The 25,000-nt window shown below is 40.7% G+C and overlaps 3 protein-coding genes across 4 annotated transcripts in view; 1 reads left to right on the plus strand and 2 right to left on the minus strand.

Moving 5' to 3' along the window:
- naf1 (nuclear assembly factor 1 homolog (S. cerevisiae)) overlaps window positions 1-3,376 on the minus strand; it is a 7,534-nt gene extending 4,158 nt beyond the window's left edge. Inside the window, exons 1-5 of the mRNA XM_058417777.1 lie at window positions 3,229-3,376; window positions 1,750-2,243; window positions 567-723; window positions 382-475; window positions 137-219 (exon numbers count right to left, since the gene is read on the minus strand). Coding sequence (XP_058273760.1) covers window positions 137-219; window positions 382-475; window positions 567-723; window positions 1,750-2,243; window positions 3,229-3,267 — 867 coding nt within the window. The 5' untranslated portion in view covers window positions 3,268-3,376. The remainder of the gene's footprint in view (window positions 1-136; window positions 220-381; window positions 476-566; window positions 724-1,749; window positions 2,244-3,228) is intronic.
- Window positions 3,377-9,557: 6,181 nt separating this feature from the next.
- Window positions 9,558-15,908, plus strand: hsp90b1 (heat shock protein 90, beta (grp94), member 1). Its single transcript, XM_058416682.1, has 18 exons — window positions 9,558-9,730; window positions 10,438-10,540; window positions 10,765-10,906; window positions 11,003-11,119; window positions 11,382-11,713; window positions 12,067-12,178; window positions 12,261-12,386; window positions 12,498-12,614; window positions 12,706-12,843; window positions 12,953-13,030; window positions 13,116-13,181; window positions 13,684-13,953; window positions 14,072-14,317; window positions 14,436-14,572; window positions 14,870-14,948; window positions 15,151-15,306; window positions 15,415-15,510; window positions 15,630-15,908. Exons 1-18 carry the CDS (start codon window positions 9,682-9,684, stop codon window positions 15,654-15,656), a joined length of 2,391 nt encoding a protein of 796 aa, XP_058272665.1. The 5' UTR covers window positions 9,558-9,681; the 3' UTR covers window positions 15,657-15,908.
- A 140-nt stretch (window positions 15,909-16,048) lies between these two features.
- glt8d2 (glycosyltransferase 8 domain containing 2) overlaps window positions 16,049-25,000 on the minus strand; it is a 13,086-nt gene continuing 4,134 nt past the window's right edge. The window contains exons 1-10 of one of the 2 annotated variants that reach the window (XM_058416684.1): window positions 23,910-24,048; window positions 23,793-23,828; window positions 20,083-20,175; window positions 19,823-20,012; window positions 19,603-19,720; window positions 18,945-19,032; window positions 18,693-18,805; window positions 18,395-18,561; window positions 18,182-18,294; window positions 16,049-17,092 (exon numbers count right to left, since the gene is read on the minus strand). In XM_058416684.1, the coding sequence (XP_058272667.1) occupies window positions 16,920-17,092; window positions 18,182-18,294; window positions 18,395-18,561; window positions 18,693-18,805; window positions 18,945-19,032; window positions 19,603-19,720; window positions 19,823-20,012; window positions 20,083-20,175; window positions 23,793-23,814 (1,077 nt within the window). In that variant the 5' untranslated portion in view covers window positions 23,815-23,828; window positions 23,910-24,048 and the 3' untranslated portion in view covers window positions 16,049-16,919. Of the gene's footprint in view, window positions 17,093-18,181; window positions 18,295-18,394; window positions 18,562-18,692; window positions 18,806-18,944; window positions 19,033-19,602; window positions 19,721-19,822; window positions 20,013-20,082; window positions 20,176-23,792; window positions 23,829-23,909; window positions 24,049-25,000 lie in introns of those variants that run through there. The other variant, XM_058416683.1, reaches the window with a different exon arrangement.

The raw sequence follows: 25,000 nt of genomic DNA on the forward strand, positions 1-25,000 counted from the left end.
GATTATGTCTGATCAGTAGCTCCACAGTCGGCAATCAGACAAAGCAAATGGGTTTTTTTTAATCTCACAGCTGGTCATGTCTTTCAGGAAAAAATAAATTCTAAAAGCATATGAAATTCATGAGTAGGGCACGTACCCTGCCGATAGACACCCTGCCCTTGCTGAATAAGATGCTGTCTTCGTTCAGGGGTGGAGTGTCTTTTTTAGATTCAATAATAACTAGAAAATGAAACAAAATATTAGATCGGGATGTAACGTCCACATTCATGAAGCTGCCAGTGATCAATCATGGAGCTTGTGAGGCAGGTGACAAACACTGTAACCATGGCAACTGTGGGATCAGTTTTGGATTCATAGATAGATAGATAGATAGATAGATACCGAGTTGATCCACGATGCTTGAGATGATTCCAACTGGCTCCATGTCGGTGTCTTCAGGAAGGCCGATGGTCAGATTCTCCACTGCAGGAAGGTCCTACACACAGTACAGATCCAATATGACCTAACAGTGATGATAGCTCTATATCCGAGTACATTTTCGACATGATCTCCACACACTCGCTCACCTCAATAAGCAGCTCATCTTGAGTTTTTAACGGTGCAGTTTTTTTCCCAGGAGCAGCACCACCTTCCCCTTCATCCTGCTCAAATTCATTCATGATGACGGGGTCGGATGAGGAAGACGAGGATGAGGAAGATGTAGATGAAGAGGAGTCTGAATCACTAAGAAAGAAAAAAAATAATATTATTTTATGCTTGTATGTGATTGCTTATGTAATATATGAACTAAAAAAAGAAAAAAGAAAAATGTCATGGATGTTACAGAAGACTGTACCCAGTTATATCTGGGAATTGTACGTCATCTATACACCATAATTATACAATATATTGCCAAAGGTTTTGAGACACACCTCCAAATCATTGAACTCACTTGGTTCCAGTGAAAGGAACTCTTAATGCTTCAGCATACCAAGACATTTTGGTCAATTTCATGCTCCCAACTAGAGCGGAGACTGTGAGCTAGACCTTCTCGTCCAGCATCAGTGCCTGACCTCACAAATACGCTTCTAGAGAAATGATCAAAAATTCCCATAAACACACTTACCTTATATAACCCTTGTGGAAAGCCTTCCCAGAAGAGTTGAAGCTGTTATAGCTGTAAAGGGCGGGACAACTCCATATTACATTCATGTGCATGTAAAGGCAGACGTCCCAGTCTTGGCCTGGCTTGGAGTCTCCGCTCTAACTCATCACAAAGGTGTTCTATCAGGTTGAGGTCAGGACTCTGTGAAGTTCCTCCACACCAAACTCATTCATCCATGTCTTTATGGCCCTTGCTTTGTGCGCTGGTATACAGTCATGTTGGAACAGGAAGGGGTCATCCCCAGCTGTTCCCACAAACTTGGGAGCATGAAACTGTCCAAAATTAAGCATTAAGAGTTCCTTTCACTGGAACTAAGGGGCCGAGCCCAACACCTGAATTCAATGATTTGGAGTGATGTCCCAAAACTTTTGGCAATATAGTGCATCACAACTAGGGCTGTAACTAACGATTATTTTTTATAATATAATTGATTAATCAGGGGATTATTGTTTCTATTAATCGGACATTTTTAAATACCTTTTAATTTTTAACTTTCATCATGCTGTGTTATAGACACAAGCACCTCAACTTTTAGTTGTTACCAAACCCATGAGCACAAGATTTTAAATAAATAAATAAAAACAGCTTGTGATGTGTTATTTCACCTGTCCGAGACGTCGTCTGAGCTCCCGTCTCTATACTGCACACCTAGCAGAGCCAGAGATCCTCCTCCCCCAAGGAGAGGACTCACTATGTCTTTCTCTACAGTCCTCTTCTCAGAGTCAGAGTGCTGATCTCCGTTCTGTTCACACACACTCGACTCCATCTCCTCCTTCCCCTCTGAGTGATGGGTGACCTCTGCTGGTCCCGAAGTCACGGGTACGACTTCACGGCCTGTAGAATCTTTCTCTACAGGGTGCTGAGCTCTGTCCCGTTCAGACATGCATGTCTCCATGGCCTCATTCAGGTTTGGAGTGATCTCAGCTGTAGACGTCTCAGAAACAACTCCATGGCCCACAGAGTCCATCTCCACAGTCCCAGACACACCTGTCTCCATTTGCTCTGTTACACCCGGATCAGGTATGACTTCATGGCCCTGCAGTTCATCTTCATCTGGTTCAGGTGACAACTTTCCGGTTGCTTTATTACCCACTTCACACTGAAATGTAAACAAATAGTAAACAAAATGGATTGATGCCCCTGAAAGTGTTGCTAAAATCAATCAATAAATTAATCAATAAATCATATAATTGATCAGTCAATTAACCAACTAATCGCTCGATTGAACAATCAATCATTCATGTAATCGATCAGTCAATTAACCACTTAACTGACTGATTAAACAATCAATCATATAATTGATAATTAACCAACTAATTGATCGATTGAACAATCAATCAATCACATAATCGATAATTAACCAACTAATCGCTCGATTGAACAATCAATCATTCATATAATCGATCAATCAATCAATTAACCACTGAATTGACCGATTAAACAATCATATAATCGATAATTAACCAACTAATCGATCGATTGAACAATCAACCAATCAATTAATCGATAAATCAATCAATTAATTAATTAATAATACATAACTTGAATACCAAAAAACACATTTTTATACTTCGTAAATCGCTTTGCAAAGTTGCTATATGAATAAAAGGAAACAAATCTCTTCCCATAACTAAATATCGACAAGTCCCGCCTCCTGTAAATATGATCGGCCAAAAGTACGCCGATCCCACTGAACAGACAAATCTCATTGGTGTTCTGTTCGTACGAATGAATTGTTATCCAATCGTAGCCGAGGAGGCGGGGTTTCTCGGGATGCCTGCAGGACACGGAACAGAAAGACCGCTTCGCTTAACATTTGTTGAATGCAACTTTTGTTTTTCACGCACGTGCACATCCTCGGTAACACGGTGTCCGTTACCTTTATCCCTCTACATTTACAAACCTAACCGTGACCACGTCCGTGTCCATTTATACCACGTGTTAAACTTGTTCTTTCAGTAGACACCGTCATTAAATATTTATTAAAGAAAACACTCTGTCCGTGCTAAACGGACATGTTTCACGAGCTGGCTAGAGGTCTAAATACAAACCACACGACTGACATGACCTTCCACACACTGTACCTGACTGGACATCACGCCTTCAGTGTCCGTGGCCTCCATATTTCTTCCTTTTGTAAATATTCTTGTTTTAAGTGCTGTCTCAAATCAGCAGCGACACAACCATCACGGCCACGCGCGCTGCGGACACTCCTTCCACAACGACACTTCCTGGTTGTCAACCTAAGAGTCTTTTATTTTAAAAAATAAAAGTCTGGACATATTCAAACAATTAAAAAAAAATAATAAGATATATTTCGATTTATTGTATGAAATGTTTAAGACAGAAAAAGAAAGAAAAATACATTACACTCATTCATTCCTTTCGTCTTTTTTTTCTTTCTGTCTTTCCTTCCTTAATTAATTAATTAATTAATTAATTACTCCATAGTGAAAGGGCTTAGTTAGTGTATAATCTGTATACTATTTTGAGTTATAATCTTGTATTGTAAGCAAAAGCCAGTCTATGCATCGTTATTAGATTTTAATGGACCTCTTCAAGCATACATTTACAACTTCATAAAGGCATATACAAGATACTTGTCACTATACTGATTACAGCGGAATTCTTATACACCGATCAGGCATAACATTATGACTACTAACAGGTGATGGATCACAGATCATGGCACCTGTTAGTGGGTGGGATATATTAGGCAGCAAGTGAAAATTTTTGTCCTCAAAGTTGATGTGTTAGAAGCAGGGAAAATGGACAAGCGTAAGGATTTAAGCGAGTTTGACAAGGGACTACAAGGGACTACAAGGGACAAGGGCCAAATTGTGATGGCTAGACCACTGGATCAGAGCATCTCCAAAACTGCAGCTCTTGTGGGGTGTTCCCGGTCTGCAGTGGTCAGTATCTATCAAAAGTGGTCCAAGGAAGGAACAGTGGTGAACCGGTGACAGGGTCATGGACGGTCAAGGCTCATTGATGCACGTGGGGAGAGAAGGCTGGACCGTGTGATCCGATCCAACAGACGAGCTACTGTTGCTCAAATTGCTGAAGAAAGGTGTCAGAATACACAGTGCAGGACGGGTCAGGGCTGTTTTGGCAGCAAAAGGGGACCAACACAATATTAGACAGGTGGTCATAATATTATGTCTGATTGGTGTATAATGTGGTGCAAACTATACATCCACTTTACCAAATGAAATAAGTGTAAAAATAAATAAATAAATAAATAAATAAATAAATAAATAAATAACTTACATGTTTATATAAATTTTCTAATTTGTATTTGTCTGCTCTTGAAAGTTGATGCCAGCAACACATTTTAGAGTTAAATTGTGCAAATATTATTTTATTATCACAATTAAGTGACTATAATATGTATAGGAAAATAATTTGATTTATAGGGAAAAAACTGTAAAATTGAGTTGCATTTTTCTTTTTCATTCTTTCACCTAGAAATTCTGAACTTCACATCTGTGTATCTGTATAACACAGCCACAAGAGGGCGACACTACATACATATATATATATATATATATATATATATATATATATATATATATATATACACACACACACACACACACACACACACACACGCATATATATACATATACACATATATATATATATATACACATATATATATATATATATATATATAGTCAAAAATTTCTTGGTATTCTAAAACATTAAGAGTTCTGGAACTAAGGGGAAAAGGGTGTGTGTGTGTGTGTGTGTCCTCTTACATACAGCTCTGGAAAAAAATAAGATACCACTGCCCTGATTTCTTAATGTTATTTAGCCAAAGCATTAACAATTTGTTTACAAATTATTTGCATTTTGTTTTATTTGACTTATTAAAGCTCTGCAAATACTGCATGATCTTGGGTTATTTTGATGTGTTGCCATTTCCTTTAAATATACACTCTAAATAACAATAGTTATATTTTGAATTTAGGAGAAATATTGTCAGCAGTTCACAAAAAATTAAACAAAACTGTTCATCTCACCAATACATGAACCTGGAAGAAAAAACATAAGAAACTGATTATTTTGCAGTGGTCTCATTTTTTTCCAAAGCTGTATTAATAAATATTTAAACTGGGACGTCTGCCTTTACATGCACATGAATGTAATATGGAGTCAGTCCACCCTTTGAAGCTATAACAGCTTCAACTCTTCTAGGAAGACTTTCCACAAGGGTTAGGAGTGTGTTTATGGGAATTTTCGACCATTTCTCTAGAAGCGTATTTGTGAGGTCAGGCACTGATGCTGGACGAGAAGGTCTGTCTCTCAGTCTCCACTCTAATTCATCCCAAAGATGTTCTATCAGGTTGAGGTCAGGACTCTGTGAAGTTCCTCCACACCAAACTCACTCATCCATGTCTTTATGGACCTTGCTTTGTGCACTGGTGTGCAGTCATGTTGGAACAGGAAGGGGTCATCCCCAAACTGTTCCCACAAAGTTGGGAGCATGAAATTGTCCAAAATGTCTTGGTATGCTGAAGCATTAAGAGTTCCTTTCACTGAAACTAAGGGGACAAGGGTGTGTGTGTGTGTGTGTGTGTGTGTCCTTTTATATATATATAGCCATATAAAATGACACTGCATAACCACCATCATATCATTTCCTGTGCATGCATGATTCTGATGTCTATTATCTATTTCCATTTATCAAGCTTATCCTTATCAAGCGTGTCTATTTCTTATCAGCCCATCTTCCTTCCTCATATCTGCTAAAACCAACATTAACAGTTTCAGTTCAGGTGTAAATGTTTCTTTTAGTGCACTTTTGTTACTGTTGTACATACAGTGTACACAGTGCACACATTTTTTTGCACAGTATATAATTACACTTCAGACTTTATCTGCTGTTAACACTTCTCTATGCACATTCTGACATAGCCTTATTTATGGATGTACATATTTACATATTTATCTACACTTGTTCATTTGCACAGTTTCTACTATTTGCACATCTGGTAGATGCTAAACGGCATCTTGTTGCTATGTACCTGTACTTTGCAATGACAAAGTTCTATCTATCTATCTATCTATCTATCTATCTATCTATCTATCTATCTATCTATCTATCTATCTATCTATCTATCTATCTATCTATCTATCACTGTGTGCGGATGCCAAGCTTGGTCAGTGTTGGATATAAGGCTTTTTGGATCATGATAATCTTGGCAATGCAGAGAACAGTTCTCAGCATCTTGAGTCTTGTTAAAGTGAATGAGAAGTCCTGAGGAGAAAACAGTTAACCGTGTCACAACTCTGTCCATCACCTGGATTTGAACAGTACAGAAAACATCCTACAGGTTCCTTTACAGAAAGGTTTTAAGATAAGATCAGGCAAATATTTTATTTACAGATCTTTCACAAATGAATAAAAGCTACTAGTCTTAGTTAACATCACGGGTTTTTATGAGGCATTATGATTAGAGACGGGTCAATGATGAAAAGATGTATGTATTAATAAGGTGGCCACATTACCCAAGTATAAGTAAACTAGAAATAGCCTTATTGGTTAAGACCTAAACGCTAAAACCCTGATTTATCAGATTCTTACATTGACATACGTACAGATACAGGGCATTTTGCTGAAATATGAGTATGTTTACTATTTCTGATAATGATTGCAGCCAAGATGGCTGCCAACGAGACAGATTTTACTAGACACTCTTTTACTCAGTGGCATCATCAGGATTTAAACCCATGGTCACTCAAGAGCACAACTTCAGTTCTTAGCTGTGAGTACAGCTCAGTTCACGCTGCTAAACAGGAACACCAGGCTTCAATGGAAAATATGGAGATACGTTATCTTAAAATGTAGATTGACATCAATGGAGTCTGGAGTGAAGTAACATACACTTATCTGCCCTTATTCGTCCTGGCTCACTCTACCGCCAGATTATACCTGTAAAAACATAAATGTACAAAATTCAATTCAGCCTGAATTCATTTGCATGTTGTTAGCAAGTGTTTTGTTTAAAGTATTTATTTATTCATTTCTTTGTAGTTTTACACTAAAGCTAATTGAGGCTTTATAAATAAGCTGGACCTGACATGGGTGAGGATATAATGTGCTGTCCATAGAGAGGCAGTTGTGTCCAGTTGTACCAGAAAGATATGATGAATGGACTTGCCATGGGTGAGGATATAATGTGCTGTCCATAGAGAGGCAGTTGTGTCCAGTGCTACCAGGAAGATGTGATGAAAGTTACTCACGTGTTTCTGGTGCCTCACAAAAGATCAGTAGGTAATGCAAAAGCAGTCAAGAAAGAGCCAGTTAAAAATATATATAGCACAAACAGTACAGCATACATACAGTGCAAACATTAAACTATTGTTTTATGTCTAACAGTATATAAATATACACGGTGTTGCCAAAAGTTTTGGAACACCCCTCCAAACCATTGAATTCAGGTGTTGTTTTTCAGGGTTTGGGCTCGGCCTCTTAGTTCCAGTGAAAGGAACTCTTAATGCTTCAGTATACCAAGACATTTTGGACAATTTTTATGATCTTAACTTTGTGGGAACAGTTTGGGGATGACCCCTTCCTGTTCCAACATGACTGCACACCAGTGCACAAAGCAAGGTCCATAAAGACATGGATGATTGAGTTTGGTGTGGAGGAACTTGACTGGCCTGCACAGAGTCCTGACCTCAACCTGATAGAACACCTTTGGAATGTCCCAAAACTATTGGCAATATAGTGTACTTAAGGTATATAATATTGCAAATCCAAATGATTCTTTTCAGATACATACAGGCCCGACCCTGAAATGTTTTATTTCTCTTAAATCATAGCATTTTTCTAATGCTAATAATGTTTTATTTGAATTTATTATTTATTTCAAACCAAAGGCAACTTATTTTCCATTAAAAATCATTTATGAACATAGCAGTCATCTACAAAACAGCATCCTGCAGCAAAATAGTAACATATACATGAGGGGATATACAACTATAGAACTAACACACACACACACACACACAGGGAACACCTGTACAGCTGCCCATCCAATCAGCCAACCACATGACTCGGATCTTGCCACAGCTGCCTGTGCCAGAAATCTCCTAGGAACCTCATGAACCACAGTCTCTGAAGAACATCCAGAGCATCAAACCCTGAGGCAGGCAGACACAACAGCTCTACTCCTGACAATGTCAAAAAGCACACATGTGCACTGATCAGGCATAACATACTGAGCAGTGCCAGGTGAATTGAATAACACTGATTATCTTCTCATCATGGGCCATATTGTGATGGCTAGACCACTGGATCAGAGCATCTACAAAACTGCAGCTCTTGTGGTATGTTCCCAGTCTGTAGTGGTCAGTATCTATCAAAAGTGCTCCAGGGTGGTGAACTGGTGACAGGGTCATGGGCAGTCAAGGCTCATTGATGCACGTGGGAAGTGAAGGCTGGCCCGTTAATACAGTTCAGAATAGAGAATTGGGTTAACTAAATTAAAACATTATGACTGGAAACTTGTGAATGATTTAGAGGCAGTGCCATTGAGGAAGAGACAGGAGTCAGAGCTGGAGGTAGCAGAGCTGAAGATGTTGAGGTTCTCTTTGGGAGTGACACGGTTGGACAGGATTACATCAGAGGGACAGCTCATGTTGAATGTTTGGGGGACAAAGTTAGGGAGGCCAGATTAAGATGGTTTGGACATGTCCAGAGGAGGGAGAGTGAGTATATTGGTAGGAGAATGTTGGACATGGAGCTGCCAGGCAGGAGGAAAAGAGGAAGGCCAAAGAGGAGGTATATGGATGGAATAAATGATGATATGAAGCTAGTGGGTGCAAGTGTTGAGGATGCAGAAGATAGAGATAGGTGGAGAGAGATGATTCGCTGTGGAGACTCCTGAAGGGAAAAGCCCAAATAAGAAGAAGAAGAAGACTGGAAGCTTGTTAAATTATCATTATCATTAGATCAGTGTTGAGAAGTAGACTGTCATGTTCCCAAATCACATTATAGTCACTGATCCTGATCAAGATAAGCTCATAGCAACAGCTGGTTGTTAAGGTGGACACAGCTAGACGCGATGAATCCGGGTGTCACAATCCTCCAGAAATGGAGGTTTTTAAGGAAGAAAACTCATTTGAGATCAGTTGCATTAACTTAGACGCCTCCCATGTCAGGAAACAAAACCGCTTCCAGATCAGACCCGAGAGCACAGAGTCTCCAAAAGCAGCGCGTGCTTGACACACACCTGAGCCAATCCAGAGAGGCCACGATTAGACCACGTGAAATCGGACATGTAAAGCGACGATTGGCCGAACGCGTCCGCAACTCGCTCTGTGATTGGTCCAGTGTTGTGCGTGGGGAGCTGTGATTGGTCAGTCTTGCTCGCGTATCGCCTCTGAACCGAGAATATCATAAAGCCGACTTCTCTCTTTTTTGCGGCAGCAGTAGTGTGGGATTTTAGCACGGGAGTGGTGTGTGTGTGTGTGTTAACAGCTTGAACCTGTCCTCCGGTGTGTTATAACACGTTCCTGCTTCCAAAATGAAGCGGTTATGGATTTTAGGGCTTCTCTGTGCACTGCTTGTGTTCAGTAAGTAGAGTGTTTTTTCCTCTCTCTGTGTTGCATGTAGCCTTGAACTTGACCAAGCTTCATATAGGAGCATCAATCATCGGGAGATAAAAATCCAGTGTATTAAAGTCCGGTTAAAACTCATAATAATATAATAAAGAATATGCACATGAATATTCTAGCTTTTCATTCATTAAAATATATAATAAGAATATAAATTTTAATATTTGTGTGTGTCTCGAGACCGCTGCAGAAGGGCTTCATTTGCATGTGCTTCTAGAAGTTTCCTCAGAAAGCCTAGCTAAGCAAGCTGACAAGGTTCCTCGTGCGTGTCTTTTCCCTCTGTTTTGTTATTATTAATAATAATATATAAAACATACATTTTTAAAGGTTTACTACTCCTGGGCTTCTTTGTTAGCCTGTTGAGAGTCTTTCTTGCTAGGCTAGTTTAGCTAGCTGGTTTGCATACTTGAATGCTGGACAATGCTGGATTGGGAAGATTAAGGAGTACTAGTTAACGTTAACTCAGTATTACTTAGTCTCTGTGTGTATCTCTTAGTGCTTCATTGATTTATTTACAGATTTCATATGAGTCACGTGTATTTGAGTCCTTGAAATGTCTAAGAGTACTAGAGCACCTTTTTAACCATTCTATATTATAATTGCTTGGTTTTTGGGCCTTCACTCATTTCCTGTGTTTGTGTTTCATTTGTCTTGTTTTCTTACAGCATCTGTTAAGGCAGACGATGAAGTCGATGTTGATGGTACAGTGGAGGATGACCTGGGAAAGAGCAGAGATGGATCCAGGACAGATGATGAAGTTGTTCAGAGGTTAGTGTCCTACACCTGTAATTGGACTTCTTACACCCCACTGCGATGCCTGACTCTTGTATTTGGTCAAAGGCTTTATTTGACTCTCTGTAATCTTTTAGAATCGCTAGAGTAAATATTAGGCTTTTCAAACAATTAGATGGTCAGGTTGTGTCATAATAGACTTCCTGTTCAGCATCCTCACCATAACGAGATGTCTTGGGATTTTCTTTTCCTCCACCCAGGGAAGAAGAAGCCATTCAGCTCGATGGCCTAAACGCAGCACAGATTAAAGAACTTCGGGAGAAATCGGAAAAGTTTGCCTTCCAGGCCGAAGTGAACAGAATGATGAAATTGATCATCAACTCTCTGTACAAGAACAAAGAGGTGAGGCAAAGATGCATGAATGTTAATTATCCGTTTCCTCTTATTTGCATGGCAGTTAACGTAATTTTCCTGTTGTGTTCTGATCTTTTCCCAAAGATCTTCTTGAGGGAGCTGATCTCTAACGCTTCTGATGCCCTGGATAAGATCCGGTTATTGTCCCTCACCAATGAAGATGCTCTCGCTGCGAATGAAGAGCTGACCGTTAAGATTAAGGTGTGTTCTCTGGACCATCACTATTCTGTAAAAGCTGTAGAGCTTTCAGTACTGAAACCTGAGAATGGTGGTGGGGCATCTGGTAATATTTTGCATTGCAAAGCAGTCCAAATTTGTTAAGTTTAGACAATGTAAAGCAGATAGTAAGGGCTTCCTTTACAGTGGACAATCCAGATATGATATTGAGCATGATGTCTGTAGTACCTGTACAATTATGCCAGTAAATGAGAAGAAACTGACTCCCAAATTTCTTCTTTTTCAGTCGGATAAGGAGAAGAACATGCTGCACATCACTGACACTGGCATTGGGATGACCAAAGAGGAACTTGTGAGGAACCTGGGTACTATTGCTAAATCTGGCACCAGCGAGTTCCTCAACAAGATGACAGAGATGCAGTCCGAAGGCCAGGCCACCTCTGACCTCATTGGCCAGTTCGGAGTCGGCTTCTACTCTGCATTCCTCGTGGCTGACAAGGTCATCGTCACATCCAAGCACAACAATGGCACGCAGCACATCTGGGAGTCCGACTCGAACGAGTTCTCAGTCATTGAGGACCCACGAGGCAACACTCTGGGCAGAGGAACCACCATCACGTAAGTAATGCAACAATCTCCTGCTGTAATCATAAATATGTTGTTGTGCTCATCCCAGGACCCCTACTCCTGCTCACACTGAATCTCATTTAAACTCAGTTAGTGCTGTGGAAGAATACTGATAATCCCACAGATACAGTGTGACCCAAGAGAGCATGGGTTTCATACAGGGTTTCTTTCTCGTATTGACACAAGGAGTGTTTTTTTCCCTCTCTCTTTCTTTTTGCTTATCTTTTTTGTGCAGCTGGTTTGTCATCATTTGTTAGTAAAATCACTAGAAATTGAAGTAGAATGAAATGTATTCCCTGACCACCACTTAAATGTAAAGCTAACACTGTTCTTGTGCTTTTTAGTCTGGTCCTGAAGGAAGAGGCATCTGACTACCTTGAGCTGGAGACCATTAAGAACCTTGTGAGGAAATACTCACAGTTCATCAACTTCCCCATCTATGTCTGGAGCAGCAAGGTCTGTAATCATTGCACAGGGGCAAATTTATGTAATTATTTACTTATTTATTGTATAAGCTCACAGTTGGGTTTTTGTTCAGACTGAAACGGTGGAAGAGCCAATTGAGGAGGAGGAAGCCGAGAAGGAGGCAGAGAAAGAGACTACTGAAGAAGAGGCTGAGGTGGAGGAAGAGGAGGAGGATAAAGACAAACCCAAGACCAAGAAGGTAAAAACAAGGATCTGCATCCCAAATCTGTGCTAGCTACTCCCATGTAATTTTATATTTGTGTATACAAGTCTTGTGCACCTGTTTAAATCTTTATTTTTTTCTGTTTAGGTGGAGAAGACTGTGTGGGACTGGGAGCTGATGAATGACATCAAGCCCATCTGGCAGAGGCCTGCTAAGGAGGTAGAGGAGGATGAGTACAAAGCTTTCTACAAGACCTTCTCAAGAGTGAGTCTCCTGCACATTCAATTTAACATGGTCTTATCAACAACTGTCTCTTTCTAGCTTCATTATTTTAAAAATGAATTTCATCGTACAGGACAATGAAGAGCCTCTGAGCCACATCCACTTCACAGCTGAGGGAGAGGTCACCTTCAAGTCCATCCTGTTTGTCCCTGCAGCCGCCCCCAGAGGTCTTTTCGACGAGTACGGCTCCAAGAAGAATGACTTTATCAAGGTAATGTGATTTCAAACTAAAATGATCGTAACTTGCCACGTAGGAGAAGATCAGAAGCAAATCCCTTGAACCTCTCATTTCCCTGACCTCAAACCGCTTTCTGTTACAGCTCTTTGTGCGCAGAGTCTTCATCACCGATGACTTCCACGATATGATGCCCAAATATCTGAATTTCATCAAGGGTGTGGTGAGTGCTATAACCTTTCCTTATATAACACTACATGAAAAAATGCCAAGCTATAAGCTCTTTAATCTCTGATCTCTTCTCTCAGGTGGACTCCGATGATCTTCCTCTGAACGTCTCCAGAGAGACTCTGCAGCAGCACAAGCTGTTGAAGGTGAGAATTGGTGAAAAACGCACTTGAGCTGTTCTACTGCTGTATTCACAAAATTAGCATTTTCTGCTTTTTTTTTTTTTAAGCGAAGGGACGTTTCCTCCTTTCATGTTTTAGATGTTCTCTTACACCGTGTGACAAACACTTTATCTCCCAACCAATCACATCACAGCTCAAGTGCAAGAAAAACAAATATAAAGCACAGAGCCATCTAAAGAAAATTTGTGAGCGAAAATGAGGAAACCAAGTCTATTGATAGCCAGTATCTCAGGCTAGTCTCACTTTTACAGCTGTGACGTGTACAGCGGTCCAAAGGCTGTCTATTCTCACAAACCCTCTGTCACCACGATCAGTTATACTATACCACAATTAGGTTTATACTATGGAGGAAGCATCAGTGTTTGTTAAAAATGTACTTTCCTTTAAATACATACTCCAGTCAGTACCGGTCAACTGTTTGCTCCAGTTAGAGCAACGCTTAAATGGTGGTGTTCCCCTTTTTCAGGTCATCCGCAAGAAGCTGGTCCGCAAGACTTTGGACATGATCAAGAAAATCGCTGAGGAGCAGTACAACGACAAGTTCTGGAAAGAGTTTGGTACCAACATCAAGCTGGGTGTGATCGAAGACCACTCAAACAGAACCAGGCTGGCTAAACTGCTGCGCTTCCAGACCTCTCACAGCGACTCTGGAATCTCCAGTCTGGAACAATATGTCGAGAGGATGAAGGAGAAGCAAGACAAGATCTACTTCATGGCAGGAACCAGCAGGAAGGAGGTAAAGACAATATAATATCCAATGCATCTATAAGCATGCAAATTTAGACCTCTATAAATAGACACTGAAGCGAATGTGAACGTTCAGTAAGTTTTGTTGGGGGTTTTTCCCGCTCTAGGCTGAGTCTTCTCCCTTTGTGGAGAGGCTGCTGAAGAAGGGATATGAGGTCATCTACCTGACTGAGCCTGTGGATGAGTACTGTATCCAGGCACTGCCTGAGTTTGATGGCAAACGCTTCCAGAACGTGGCCAAGGAAGGAATCAAATTCGACGAGAGTGAAAAGGCCAAGGAGAAGAGAGAGGCCCAGGAGAAGGATTTTGAACCCCTCACCACATGGCTCAAGGACAAGTCCCTGAAAGATAAGGTAAAATCCATGAGCGTGTAGCATTTGGGTGTCGGTCTATCCGTGTTTCCTCCCTACGATTAACGTGAAGGCAGGGATTTAGGAATATGAGATCAATATGTGGCGTTCTCTCTTGCAGATTGAGAAAGCTGTGTTGTCCCAGAGACTGACCAGTTCTCCCTGTGCTCTGGTGGCCAGTCAGTACGGTTGGTCTGGAAACATGGAAAGGATCATGAAGGCGCAGGCGTATCAGACAGGAAAAGACATTTCCACAAAGTAGGTATATGGTAAAAGTCCTAAGTGATGGATTTAAAATGATACCTCAGTGCTGAATTTTCAGTTCTGATTAGTCAGCACTGGCAGCAGCACTGATGACCCCTTTTTGTTGTTGTTATTGGAAAGTCTTTGAGCTGATAGCAGTAGCTCTGCTTCATGACTGCCTTTTCACTGATTATTGTCCTCTAACACCATACTGCCAAGTTTTTTAATCCTTATTAATATGCTTTCAGATTGTTGGTCTGTATATTAAATTCTAACTTAAATCTACATTTTTTTTAATTTTTTTTTTCCCAGTTATTATGCAAGTCAGAAGAAAACTTTAGAAATCAACCCCAAACATCCCCTCATTAAAGAGATGCTGAAGAGAGTCACTGTAAGTATGACTGACCTTTTTTTTGGTCTATTAAAGGAATTAAAATGCGGTTACTGAAATAATTTTAAATACCAGAATTTCAATTTGTTTTACTTTTAAAATACAGTTTAATTGGTCAAAACAGCATTATTATTACTAGCATTATTATTTCTGATATTACTCTGTAAATGTACTATTTCAGTGCTGAATATTATCTTTACAGGCTAATGAAGATGACCAGACAGCCTCTGATCTGGCCGTGGTCTTGTTCGAAACCGCCACTCTGCGCTCAGGCTACCAGCTGGCCGACACCAAGGCCTATGGAGAGAGGATAGAGCGCATGCTCAGGCTTAGCATGAATGTTGACCTAAGTGAACAGGTGAGTACAACACGCATGCACATGTATGAGCCAGATCATCACACTAGTACACTGGACACGTGAAGTTTGTCCTGCTTTTAATGTTCCACATTGGTTCCGTGTGCTTAGGTTGAAGAAGAGCCAGAAGAGGAGCCTGAGGAACCAGCAGAGGAAGAGGAGGCTGAAGATGAGGAGGAGGTTGCAGCAGATGATGCTGAAGATAAGGTGAGTTTTTATTTATTTATTTATTTAACGCTGCAGAGTGTTTGAGTCTAGCTGTGGGTAGACAGAAAGGGGGATAAGATTATTTCTCTACAACTGATATCTTGTCTTTTGTTTTTCAGGAAGCCACAGAGAAGGACGAGCTGTAAGAGGTTCTGAACAAGGGGAGGGGTTTTGAAGGGGGGTGGAGAGACAGGGTGGAGTCTGGATCCCAAGTGGCTGCCTTGTCTATCTGTTGGGGAAGTTGGGTCGGATTCGGGTTGGTTTTTTAAGGAGCTGCTTTTTCTGTTTGATTTTTTTTTTACATTCCTCATGACTGTAAATTTGTTAATATTTAACTGACCTGGTTATGGAGTGCTGAATTCCTGTCATGTGAACTATTAAATGTTTCCAAAAAGGAATCTTGTCTTATTGAAATGAAACATCAGTTGGCTTTTTTACAGTAATGCTTCAGGATATTCACGGCACGGATCTCAAACTCGACATAAGATACTCCAATACAAACCCTCATTTTTGTATTAGTGCAAGGTCAGCGTAATGCAGTGACGTCGGATCTTGTAATTCACCTCTGGTCTGATCACTTTCGCTTCTGGAACAGCTCTGCCCCCTAGTGGTCTTTTACAAAGATTGAAGACGTGTTTATTGTTAGCGGTGATGCACCTGTGTGGACAGGTACAGAATCTTATTTCCAAACTTTAATTGTTACTGTATGGTTAATGCAGTCACCCAGCACCAGTTCCAGTTAGTTCTGGAGAGGGTGATGGAGATGTCTGGCTGCTAATCTACCAGGAATCTCATGGCATGTTACATTTTAAAGGGACGGTTTTAAGCACTGCCTACTGCCTGTGAAATGAACTGCAATTACATAGAAATACTGGCCTTTTTCTCTTTTCTTCAACCGATTCCATCTGGTTCAGTTTTGATTAAACTATTATTGCATTTGACTTGGAAGTGGAAAGTCTGAACTCGGAATGATGTCATTTTCACTCTATGGGTTCAAGCATTTCTAGGGCAGAAAATGAACCTAGCCATATCCACTGCATGGCACTTTTACCATTTCCTTTAAAACATGATTATTTTGAGCTCCACACGTTGAGTAGCACAGTGTATTTGAGTAATTTTTTTGATTTAGGATTTACAGCTTTGTTGTCTTCAGGCACTGTATAATCAATTACAAAGACATGTCTTACATTTACTTCATTTGGCAGACCCCCTTATCCAGAGTGACTTACATTTATCTCATTTATACAACTGAGCAGTTAAGGGCCTGGCTCAGGGGCTCAGCAGCAGTAGCTTAGTGATCCTGGGATTTGAACTCTTCCAGTCAGTAGGTCAACATATGAACCACTTCCTAGTCTTCAGTCGCTGATTTATTTAGTACATATAAAAGTGTCTGGGTTTTTTTTTTTTTTTTAAGTTTCAGGCCGTAACAAAACAAATTTTCCAGAGGGGTCAGGAATAAACCATTTCTCCCAGAGGTCAATGTGAACACAGGGGTAGTCCCAGGGTTTAAAGCGACCGTTCCAGTGAAGCAGCTGTGCCTCTTGAAGGACAGACTGGGGATAATGAGCATCAGGACTCCAACCTGAGGGGGATAATGGGAAATTAAGGAGTTTTAATTGGTTTGTGTTTCACTTACATAAGTCCAGTTGAATTTTAGCTAGCTGGAACATTTTTAACAATGACATTTTAACAATTTTATGAAGTTCACATATTGAGAAAAGTCAACTGTAAATCTTTAAGGGTTTGTATACCACAGTGCTGTTGAAAACTTTCATCAATTGATTATCTTCAGATATCAGGACTACTGGTTTATTCCATATACACATCGACCAGGCATAACATTGTGTTGGTCGCCCTTTTGCTTCCAAAACAGCCCTGACCCGTCCTGCACTGTGTATCCTGGCACCTTTCTATCAGAACCAGCATTAACTTCTTCAGCAGTTTGAGCAACAGTAGCTCGTCTGTTGGATCGGATCACATGGGTCAGCCTTCACTCCCCACGTGCATCACTGAGAATTGACCGCCCATGACCCTGTCACCGGTTCACCACTGTTCCTTCCTTGAACTACTTCTGATAGATACTGACCACTGCAGACCGGGAACACCCCACAAGAGCTGCAGTTTTGGAGATGCTCTGATCCAGTGGTCTAGCCATCACAATTTGGCCCTTGTCAAACTCAAAATGTTCACATGCTGCCTAATATATCCCACCCACTAAAAGGTGCGATGATGAGGAGATAATCAGTCTTATTCACGTCATCTCTCACTAGTCATAATGTTATGCCTGATCGGTGTATAATATACCGTAAACTGGAAATTGTCCATTTTATTTTCTCTCCTTATATTAACAACTGTAACTATGAGATCTCTGACAAATGTTCAAACATTCTATCTCTCTCTCTCTCTCTCTCTCTCTCGCTGTTTTCACCAAAACCCCTCAGAAATAGCAGAGGGTAGGGGGCAGTGTACTATTTCCAAAAAAACACCATTGCTGTTCACTGACTTTGTATTTAAATGTTATTACAAAGCATTCAGTGATGCCACTGACACTGAGTGTAGTTTCCATGTAAAGGAACATTACATTGTTCCTCCATGTAAAGCTGTAAAAATTCACTGTGTTTGCTAAATGAAGATTATATAAGAACAGACAGAAGAAGGTGTTTTAATATACCCAGGTGTCTGACGTGCCACTTAGGGTCGATCCTTGTATATTTGTTGTAGAAGACTATGAGCATCGGAGGAGTGGCTACACCGCCTGCCATGGCACTGCTGTAAAGGTTTTCCCTAGAAAAGGGGAATATGGGAAAATTTCAGCAGCTATAAGGTTCAAATATTAAAGATAGAGGGTTAGATAGCACACAGAAAATCTGGGTTTTGGACTCACTTAACATTCACGCTCATCCATTTCTCCAGCTGGACAGTGATCTTCTGCTTCTTCCACTCCTCAATATCAGCCACAAACACACCAGGGTTAAAGGAGCAGTCACTCGGGTTAATCCCCAGCTCTCGAACTGCCTGCTTTCGATAGTCCAGGAAACCCATGTAGGATGTCTGGCAAGAACAATACAAGCAAAAAAAATGGTTGGTTTTTGAACATGAAATTGTGTTCGCTTGCAGAAAAAACATAGAGGTAAGAGGTTATGAAGGTTATGTTCAGTGCTGGACATCACACGAGTACGTACTTGCATGCCCACACTGCGCACCATCTCGTGTGTAGCAGGCAGGTCGCAGTCTGAAGCGAATGCTGCTGCATGTCCTGACTGGAGCTTGATACTGTACAGCTCCTTGATATCTCCTGTGGGTTTCACTCATGAAATTAATTCCCTGTAGCTTTCACTCACACACACAAACACAAACCACTTCCTGCTACTGATGTCAGGTTTAATTGCTTATAAATGACTGTGCAGTGTATCACGTGACTAAAAGGCTCATACCTTGAACAATGATATCATCATCCAGGTAAACAAGCTTCTTATGGTTGCTGATAGCAAGCAGGGGTAAGTAGAACCGTACAAAGTTCAGCTGCGACACACACACAAGAGGTACAACACTGCATCACATAGGGCTACAGTTAATATTTGTGATCCGTATTTTGTACACATAATGTATTAGCCTCCTGCTGTTTAGCGATACAGGAAATAATACACCTCATACACAATTATTATAAGATTATAATTTTCATAATAATTGCTGGTGTGTTACAGAAATAATAGCCCTTTACTTTTTCTTTCTAATCACATAACAATCTACAGTCTTGGCTAAAAAGAAATCAGCCCCTGCCTTCTGTAGCTGTCTGTGTGTGTATTATTTGTTCCAACCATCAGTGGCGCTCTTTCACTGTTCAATCTAACTAAAGCTTCTATCTTGAACAAATTTTCCTTCCACATAAAACCTCTCCATGTCGCTCAACTGGTTAAGGCTCTGGGTTGTTGAATGGAAGATCAGGGTTCAAGCCCTAGCATTGCTAAGCTGACACCATTGGGCCCTTGATTAAGGGCCCCAACCCACCCACCTGCTCTAGGGGGGCTGCACTCTGACCCCAACCCCCAAGGATGGGATATGTGAAGAAAGAATTTATAAAGCAGTGCTTACAGGATGGAGGAGATCTGGTCTGGATGAATCTGGCTTCACTTTGCCTTTCAACGCCATGGGATTGAACTCCAGGATCTTATAATTGATCTGCTTCAGCTTGGTTTTCTTAATGTACTGCCTGCTCGAGATGAGGTAGAGAAAAGAACAAGCAAAGGTCATGTCTCGATGTCACTGATTATGATTTATAACACTACACAGGGTCTGTTATAACATGACACACCTTGTCAGCTTAATAGCATCCCTCAAAGTCACTATATAGAAGAAGACACTGGCCCGCGTGTTGCTGTACACACTGTTGATCGTCGCCATGGCAGCACCGAGACGCTCTTCTGCCGCACAGATCACAACGGGAATGTCTGTCTCCGTCTCAGCGTCCACGGTTCGGTTCAGGGCCTTGTTCTCTCTGAGCTCTGCAGCGTGACAGCAATGATAAACAACAGGCTTGAACTTCCTGCTTAATATTTTGAGCTTTATACATACCTGAGGGTTTTTCTGGTTGATGCGCTTTGAACATTTTGCTGTAGAGCAGAGCCAAGGCCATCAGGATGAGTAACATGGACAGCACTCGGTTAACTGGAACACACAGAGAACAAATGCCGCTAACATGTCCTGTCAAAGGATGGAATATATTAATGATGGAATGGCCTGGTCTTGAATTTGAGCTATGGGAAGCAGGCAAGCCGGTGGAGGCAGTGCGATGGTCTGGACAAGATTCTAGTGGGAAAACATGGGTTCTGACATGTTACTCCTGCATGTCTTATTCTTTATTGCACAGATGGTGTTATGAAGCACAGACACTAGAGGTCACTAAGAAACAACTGATCCAGCTGCATTCACAGGGCTGTTAAAATGTATTTATTATTATTTATTTATTTAAATTTGTCTACCACTTTCAAGCAAAGATACAAAGTAGACCCTTTAGTGCCAGGAGATAATTCAGCAGGATAAATTCTTCAGGAATGAGATTCACGGTGTTGACATGGTCTCTAAATTCCCCAGACCCCAATCCCATCAAGCATCTCTGGTACAGTATGTGATGGACCAAGCAAGTCTGATCCATGGAGGTCTCTCCTAAAGCCAGAGACCACAACACACCTTCAGAGGTCTCGTGGAGTCGATACCTCGACGAGTCAGAGCTGTTTTGGAGGCACAATAGGACCTACACAGTATTAGACTGGTGGTTTTAATGTTATGGCTGATTGGTGTATATACAGACTGGACATACCACAGTGCTCAATTCTGATTGGTCAGAAGGTGTTGATTAATTTTCTCATTCTTGTCTCTAACAGTCATAACAGGACTTGTTTTGCCACAACACGAAATTAACTGCCTCTATAAATGGACAAAAAAACATGAGGCTTCATTCATTAATAAATCATCAACAGCAGATATTTTGGTAAACAAAGGAACGAAACACTTCAGAATGTGCTGTTACTGGAAAATAATCAACTTCAGGGTGATAGCTCTGCTTTGTTTCAGGCTTCATTGCCCTTCATCACCCTGTCAGTGAATATTTCCTTGTAACAGCACACCCCAGCATCTTTTATTCCATATCACAGGGTTTACACAGTCAGTGTTACAGAGCACAGACACTAGAGGTCACAGAAAAACAGCTGATTCCACAGTTTCCACAGAGCTGCTGAGAAATACTGGCCACCTCTAACATGACTGAGTAAAGATACACCGAATAAAATGTTAAAAACATATTTATCTGTCTGTTCGATTTATGATGTATTAAAATATTAGAGAAACAATCAAAAACCCATTATCCATAATTATTGGCACCCCTGCCTTTAGCGCAAGCCATTTTCCCAAATAAAAGCACTGGGATTTCTATAAGAAATCCAAAATCCACTATTATCCTTCTGTATAAAATGTCTGTAGTTGCTTCAGTCCTTGGTTATTGTGTTTGTGGATTCTCATCATCAGTGTAATCCACTGGGTTTAGATCTAAATGCTGTGGAAATGACTGCAGTTCATGGGAGAATTGCAGCACTGGTTTGTAACAAAGCCCAGATCTGTGGACGTTTCTAGAACAAAATTCATCTTTATAATATTATAAAAAAATATGTATTAAAATTGCTGTCTGAAATATAATCACGCTTAAATCAAATAAATCCCTACTGTGATTATGAGAACATGGCCTTCGGGGTTCTGCGTTTGATATTGGGAAATTTGGACAAATAAACTGCAGATAAAAGTATGACTAGAGACATCTGGCTTCTTCTTAACCTTCTTCAGTGATAGTGACTTGTATCCAAAGCCAATCTGAACAGAACATTAACTCCTGAGGTGAACCGGCACAAAGCCAAATTTGTCACGAGATATGGCATGTGATCAAGTTTTTAATCTCCATTTCATGATCACTACGAAGTTACAAAAGCATTTTCATCATCGTTCTGCAAAACAAACACTCAGGGTTTAATTCTAGTTTATAATTTTACAAGGAGGAGTTTGACTTGCATACACAAGATGGACTTTCTTTTTGATGGTTACCTCATACACGTTGCAACAGCCAAGACACACACACACACACACACACACACACTAAACACAATGTCAGCTCTGAGAGTAGTATAATATGACGTCAGAGCACAGAAAGATCCCTGGCTCTCTCTCTACAGCTGTGTTTCTCCGTCTCGCTCGTGTCTCATATTCCAAATCCTATTCTTTTAGCTTGAGCTGGAGCTGATTGAACTGAACCAAAAACTAATGACCATTTGCTAAACTTTTCCTTTGCAACTATTATCTACCATTATCTGTCAGACTAATGTGAAGTTGTCTGTGAGGAGGCTTTTATTTAGAAGTTATGGAAAAAGTCTCCATTTCGTGTCAGTGCTTTAGAGGTAAAGGTCTACCACTGAAAAATCTACAAGATAGAAGAGAGGAGTGCTTTTGTAGTTTCTCTGTAATGTGAGTTAATTGTCTTCAAGAGAGAAAAATGAATAAGGCGAGCGAGGGAACTGTTTACAGCGACTGTAATTATTGTAAGGGATATTGTTACATGTAACTAGAAATGGATTAAAAAGTATTATAGGACATTCTTTATTTCCATCTGTCCATTCATCCATTCTCTGTAATGTTTATCTTACTGGGTCTCTGGGAACTTGGAGTCTATCCCAGGAGACTCGGGGAACAAGGAACCATCCATCCATCCATCCATCCATCCTTCCATCCATCCTTCCATTCAACCATCCATCCATTCATCCATCCATCCATTCTCTACACTGTTTATCCTAGTGAGTGTCTGGGAACCTGGAGTCTATCCCAGGGGAATCTGGGCACAAGGCACCATCCATCCATTCATCCATCCATCCATCCATCCAGCCATCCTCCATTCTCCACACTGCTTATCCTACTGGGTCTCTGGGAACCTGGATTCTATCCCAGGAGACTTGGGCACAAGGCACTATCCATCTATCCATCCATCCATCCATCCATCCATTCTCTACACTGTTTATCTTACTGGGTCTCTGGGAACCTGGAGTCTATCCCAGGAGACTTGGGCACAAGGCACTATCCATCTATCCATCCATCCATCCATCCATTCTCTACACTGTTTATCTTACTGGGTCTCTGGGAACCTGGAGTCTATCCCAGGAGACTTGGGCACAAGGCACTATCCATCTATCCATCCATCCATCCATCCATTCTCTACACTGTTTATCTTACTGGGTCTCTGGGAACCTGGAGTCTATCCCAGGAGACTCAGGGGCACAAGACAGGCTACACCCTGTACAGGATACCAGGCTATCAAATGGTACAATCACACACACACACACACACACAAACACACATTCACACACTATGGATAACTGAGAGATGCCTCAGCCAACAATATATGTCTTTTGGACAGGGGGAGGAAACCAGAGGAAACCCCAGAGACATGGAGAGAACATGGGAACTCCACATACACACATGGCGGAGATTTAAACAAAAATTATTCGAACAATTTTTTTTAGCAAACTGCTGTGATACAAGATGAATGAAACACTTTGGGACATGCTGTTAGAAAAATAATTCATTCGGGGAGGTAAAAGTAACTCTGCTCTGCACTGGGTTGCCTCACAACCCCCTGTTTTTGATTATTCTTGTATAACCATGCACCTCCCAGAGTTTTACACTTTGTTTTTCTACACAGTTCAAGAACAAATGCAGATCATTCCACACAACGAAAAACTGGTACTTACTCTTCCTCAGCATGGCCATCATTTCTTCTTACACATCTGCAGAGGGAGAATTTTAGAGAATATTAAAATGACTTAGAGCTTATCCCAAACCATTTATAACTCAGCAACTCAACTCACAATAATTTATTGTACTAAACTACACGTGACATTAGTGGAAGAAAAGACATGTCCAGGGTCCATCTTAAGCAGACATTGAAAATGAGTCCCCTGAGTCCCTTCACACATATGGAACTTGTTTGAATGGGTCTCAGGCTTCTTCCTTCCTGACAGCATTTTTTAGTGCACATGTATCTCGGGTTTACAAATAGCCATTCCAGCTCCACTCCCACCCTCGCTCTTTCTCTCTGGACAGCCAGCTTATCTGCACCATGATGCTTCGGAGCTGGAGGAACAGACAACTCTGTTTAAACTTTTCCAAACAAAGGTAATGAGGGTGTAAACAGTTTGCCGATTAAGAAAGCCCCCAAAAAATAGAGGCTGAAATGAAATCTAAAGTTTTTCGAATGTATGTGTCTGATTTGTTTTATTTGCACAAAAATATTTACAGCTATCATACCATAGTTTATCTTTTAGGGAAGGGGAAACCTTTTAAATGCAGAGTCCAAAAAACTCCACCAACATCAACATGCATCCATTTTCTTTTGCAGCACTGTGTGCATAGTCAGGTATAAGAGTAAACTCCATTTTATTGCTTTCAACAGAAAAATAGTTCAATATTTGATGGATACAAAGTCAAAACAATGTGGTGGAAAAGAGATATGGTTCTGTTGTACAGTGTTTGACTAAAAGCAGGATTATCAGGCAATATCAAAACATCATAGCCTCTTAAAGGGATTCTTCCTGGAAATTTCCCTTCTCTGAAGGGGGATCCTCTCTGTTTATGGGCTCTTCACATACAACATTCTCTCTAGAGGAAAGAACATGAATTGTTAATATCCTATTAATTCACCAGCTTAATAAATCCCAGTCTATGTTATACTGAAAATGGGAACACTGGACAGGAGGCGGGAATGAACCCTGGATTGTACACCAGTACACACAAAGCTTGTTATGAGAGCCATGTACATACACGTTCACATATTTATTAACACCCAGGGGGAATTTAGCCTCGCTAAACCATCTACTGTCATTTCATGTAAGGAGAAAATGAAAAATTCCATAGAAAGATAAACCCAAGCTCAGGATTGAACTTAGGATGCCTGAAGCTG

The sequence above is a fragment of the Hemibagrus wyckioides genome, linkage group LG19 (genome assembly GCF_019097595.1).
Source record: "Hemibagrus wyckioides isolate EC202008001 linkage group LG19, SWU_Hwy_1.0, whole genome shotgun sequence".
Classification (NCBI taxonomy): Eukaryota; Metazoa; Chordata; class Actinopteri; order Siluriformes; family Bagridae; genus Hemibagrus; species Hemibagrus wyckioides.

Bases quoted from the DNA above. Each gene is read 5' to 3' on its own strand.
- hsp90b1 (XM_058416682.1), top strand. From the start codon at position 9,682: ATGAAGCGGTTATGGATTTTAGGGCTTCTCTGTGCACTGCTTGTGTTC. The intron at 12,179-12,260 runs GTCTGTAATCAT...GTTTTTGTTCAG, and splicing joins TCTATGTCTGGAGCAGCAAG to ACTGAAACGGTGGAAGAGCC. The intron at 13,182-13,683 runs GTGAGAATTGGT...CCCCTTTTTCAG, and splicing joins AGCAGCACAAGCTGTTGAAG to GTCATCCGCAAGAAGCTGGT.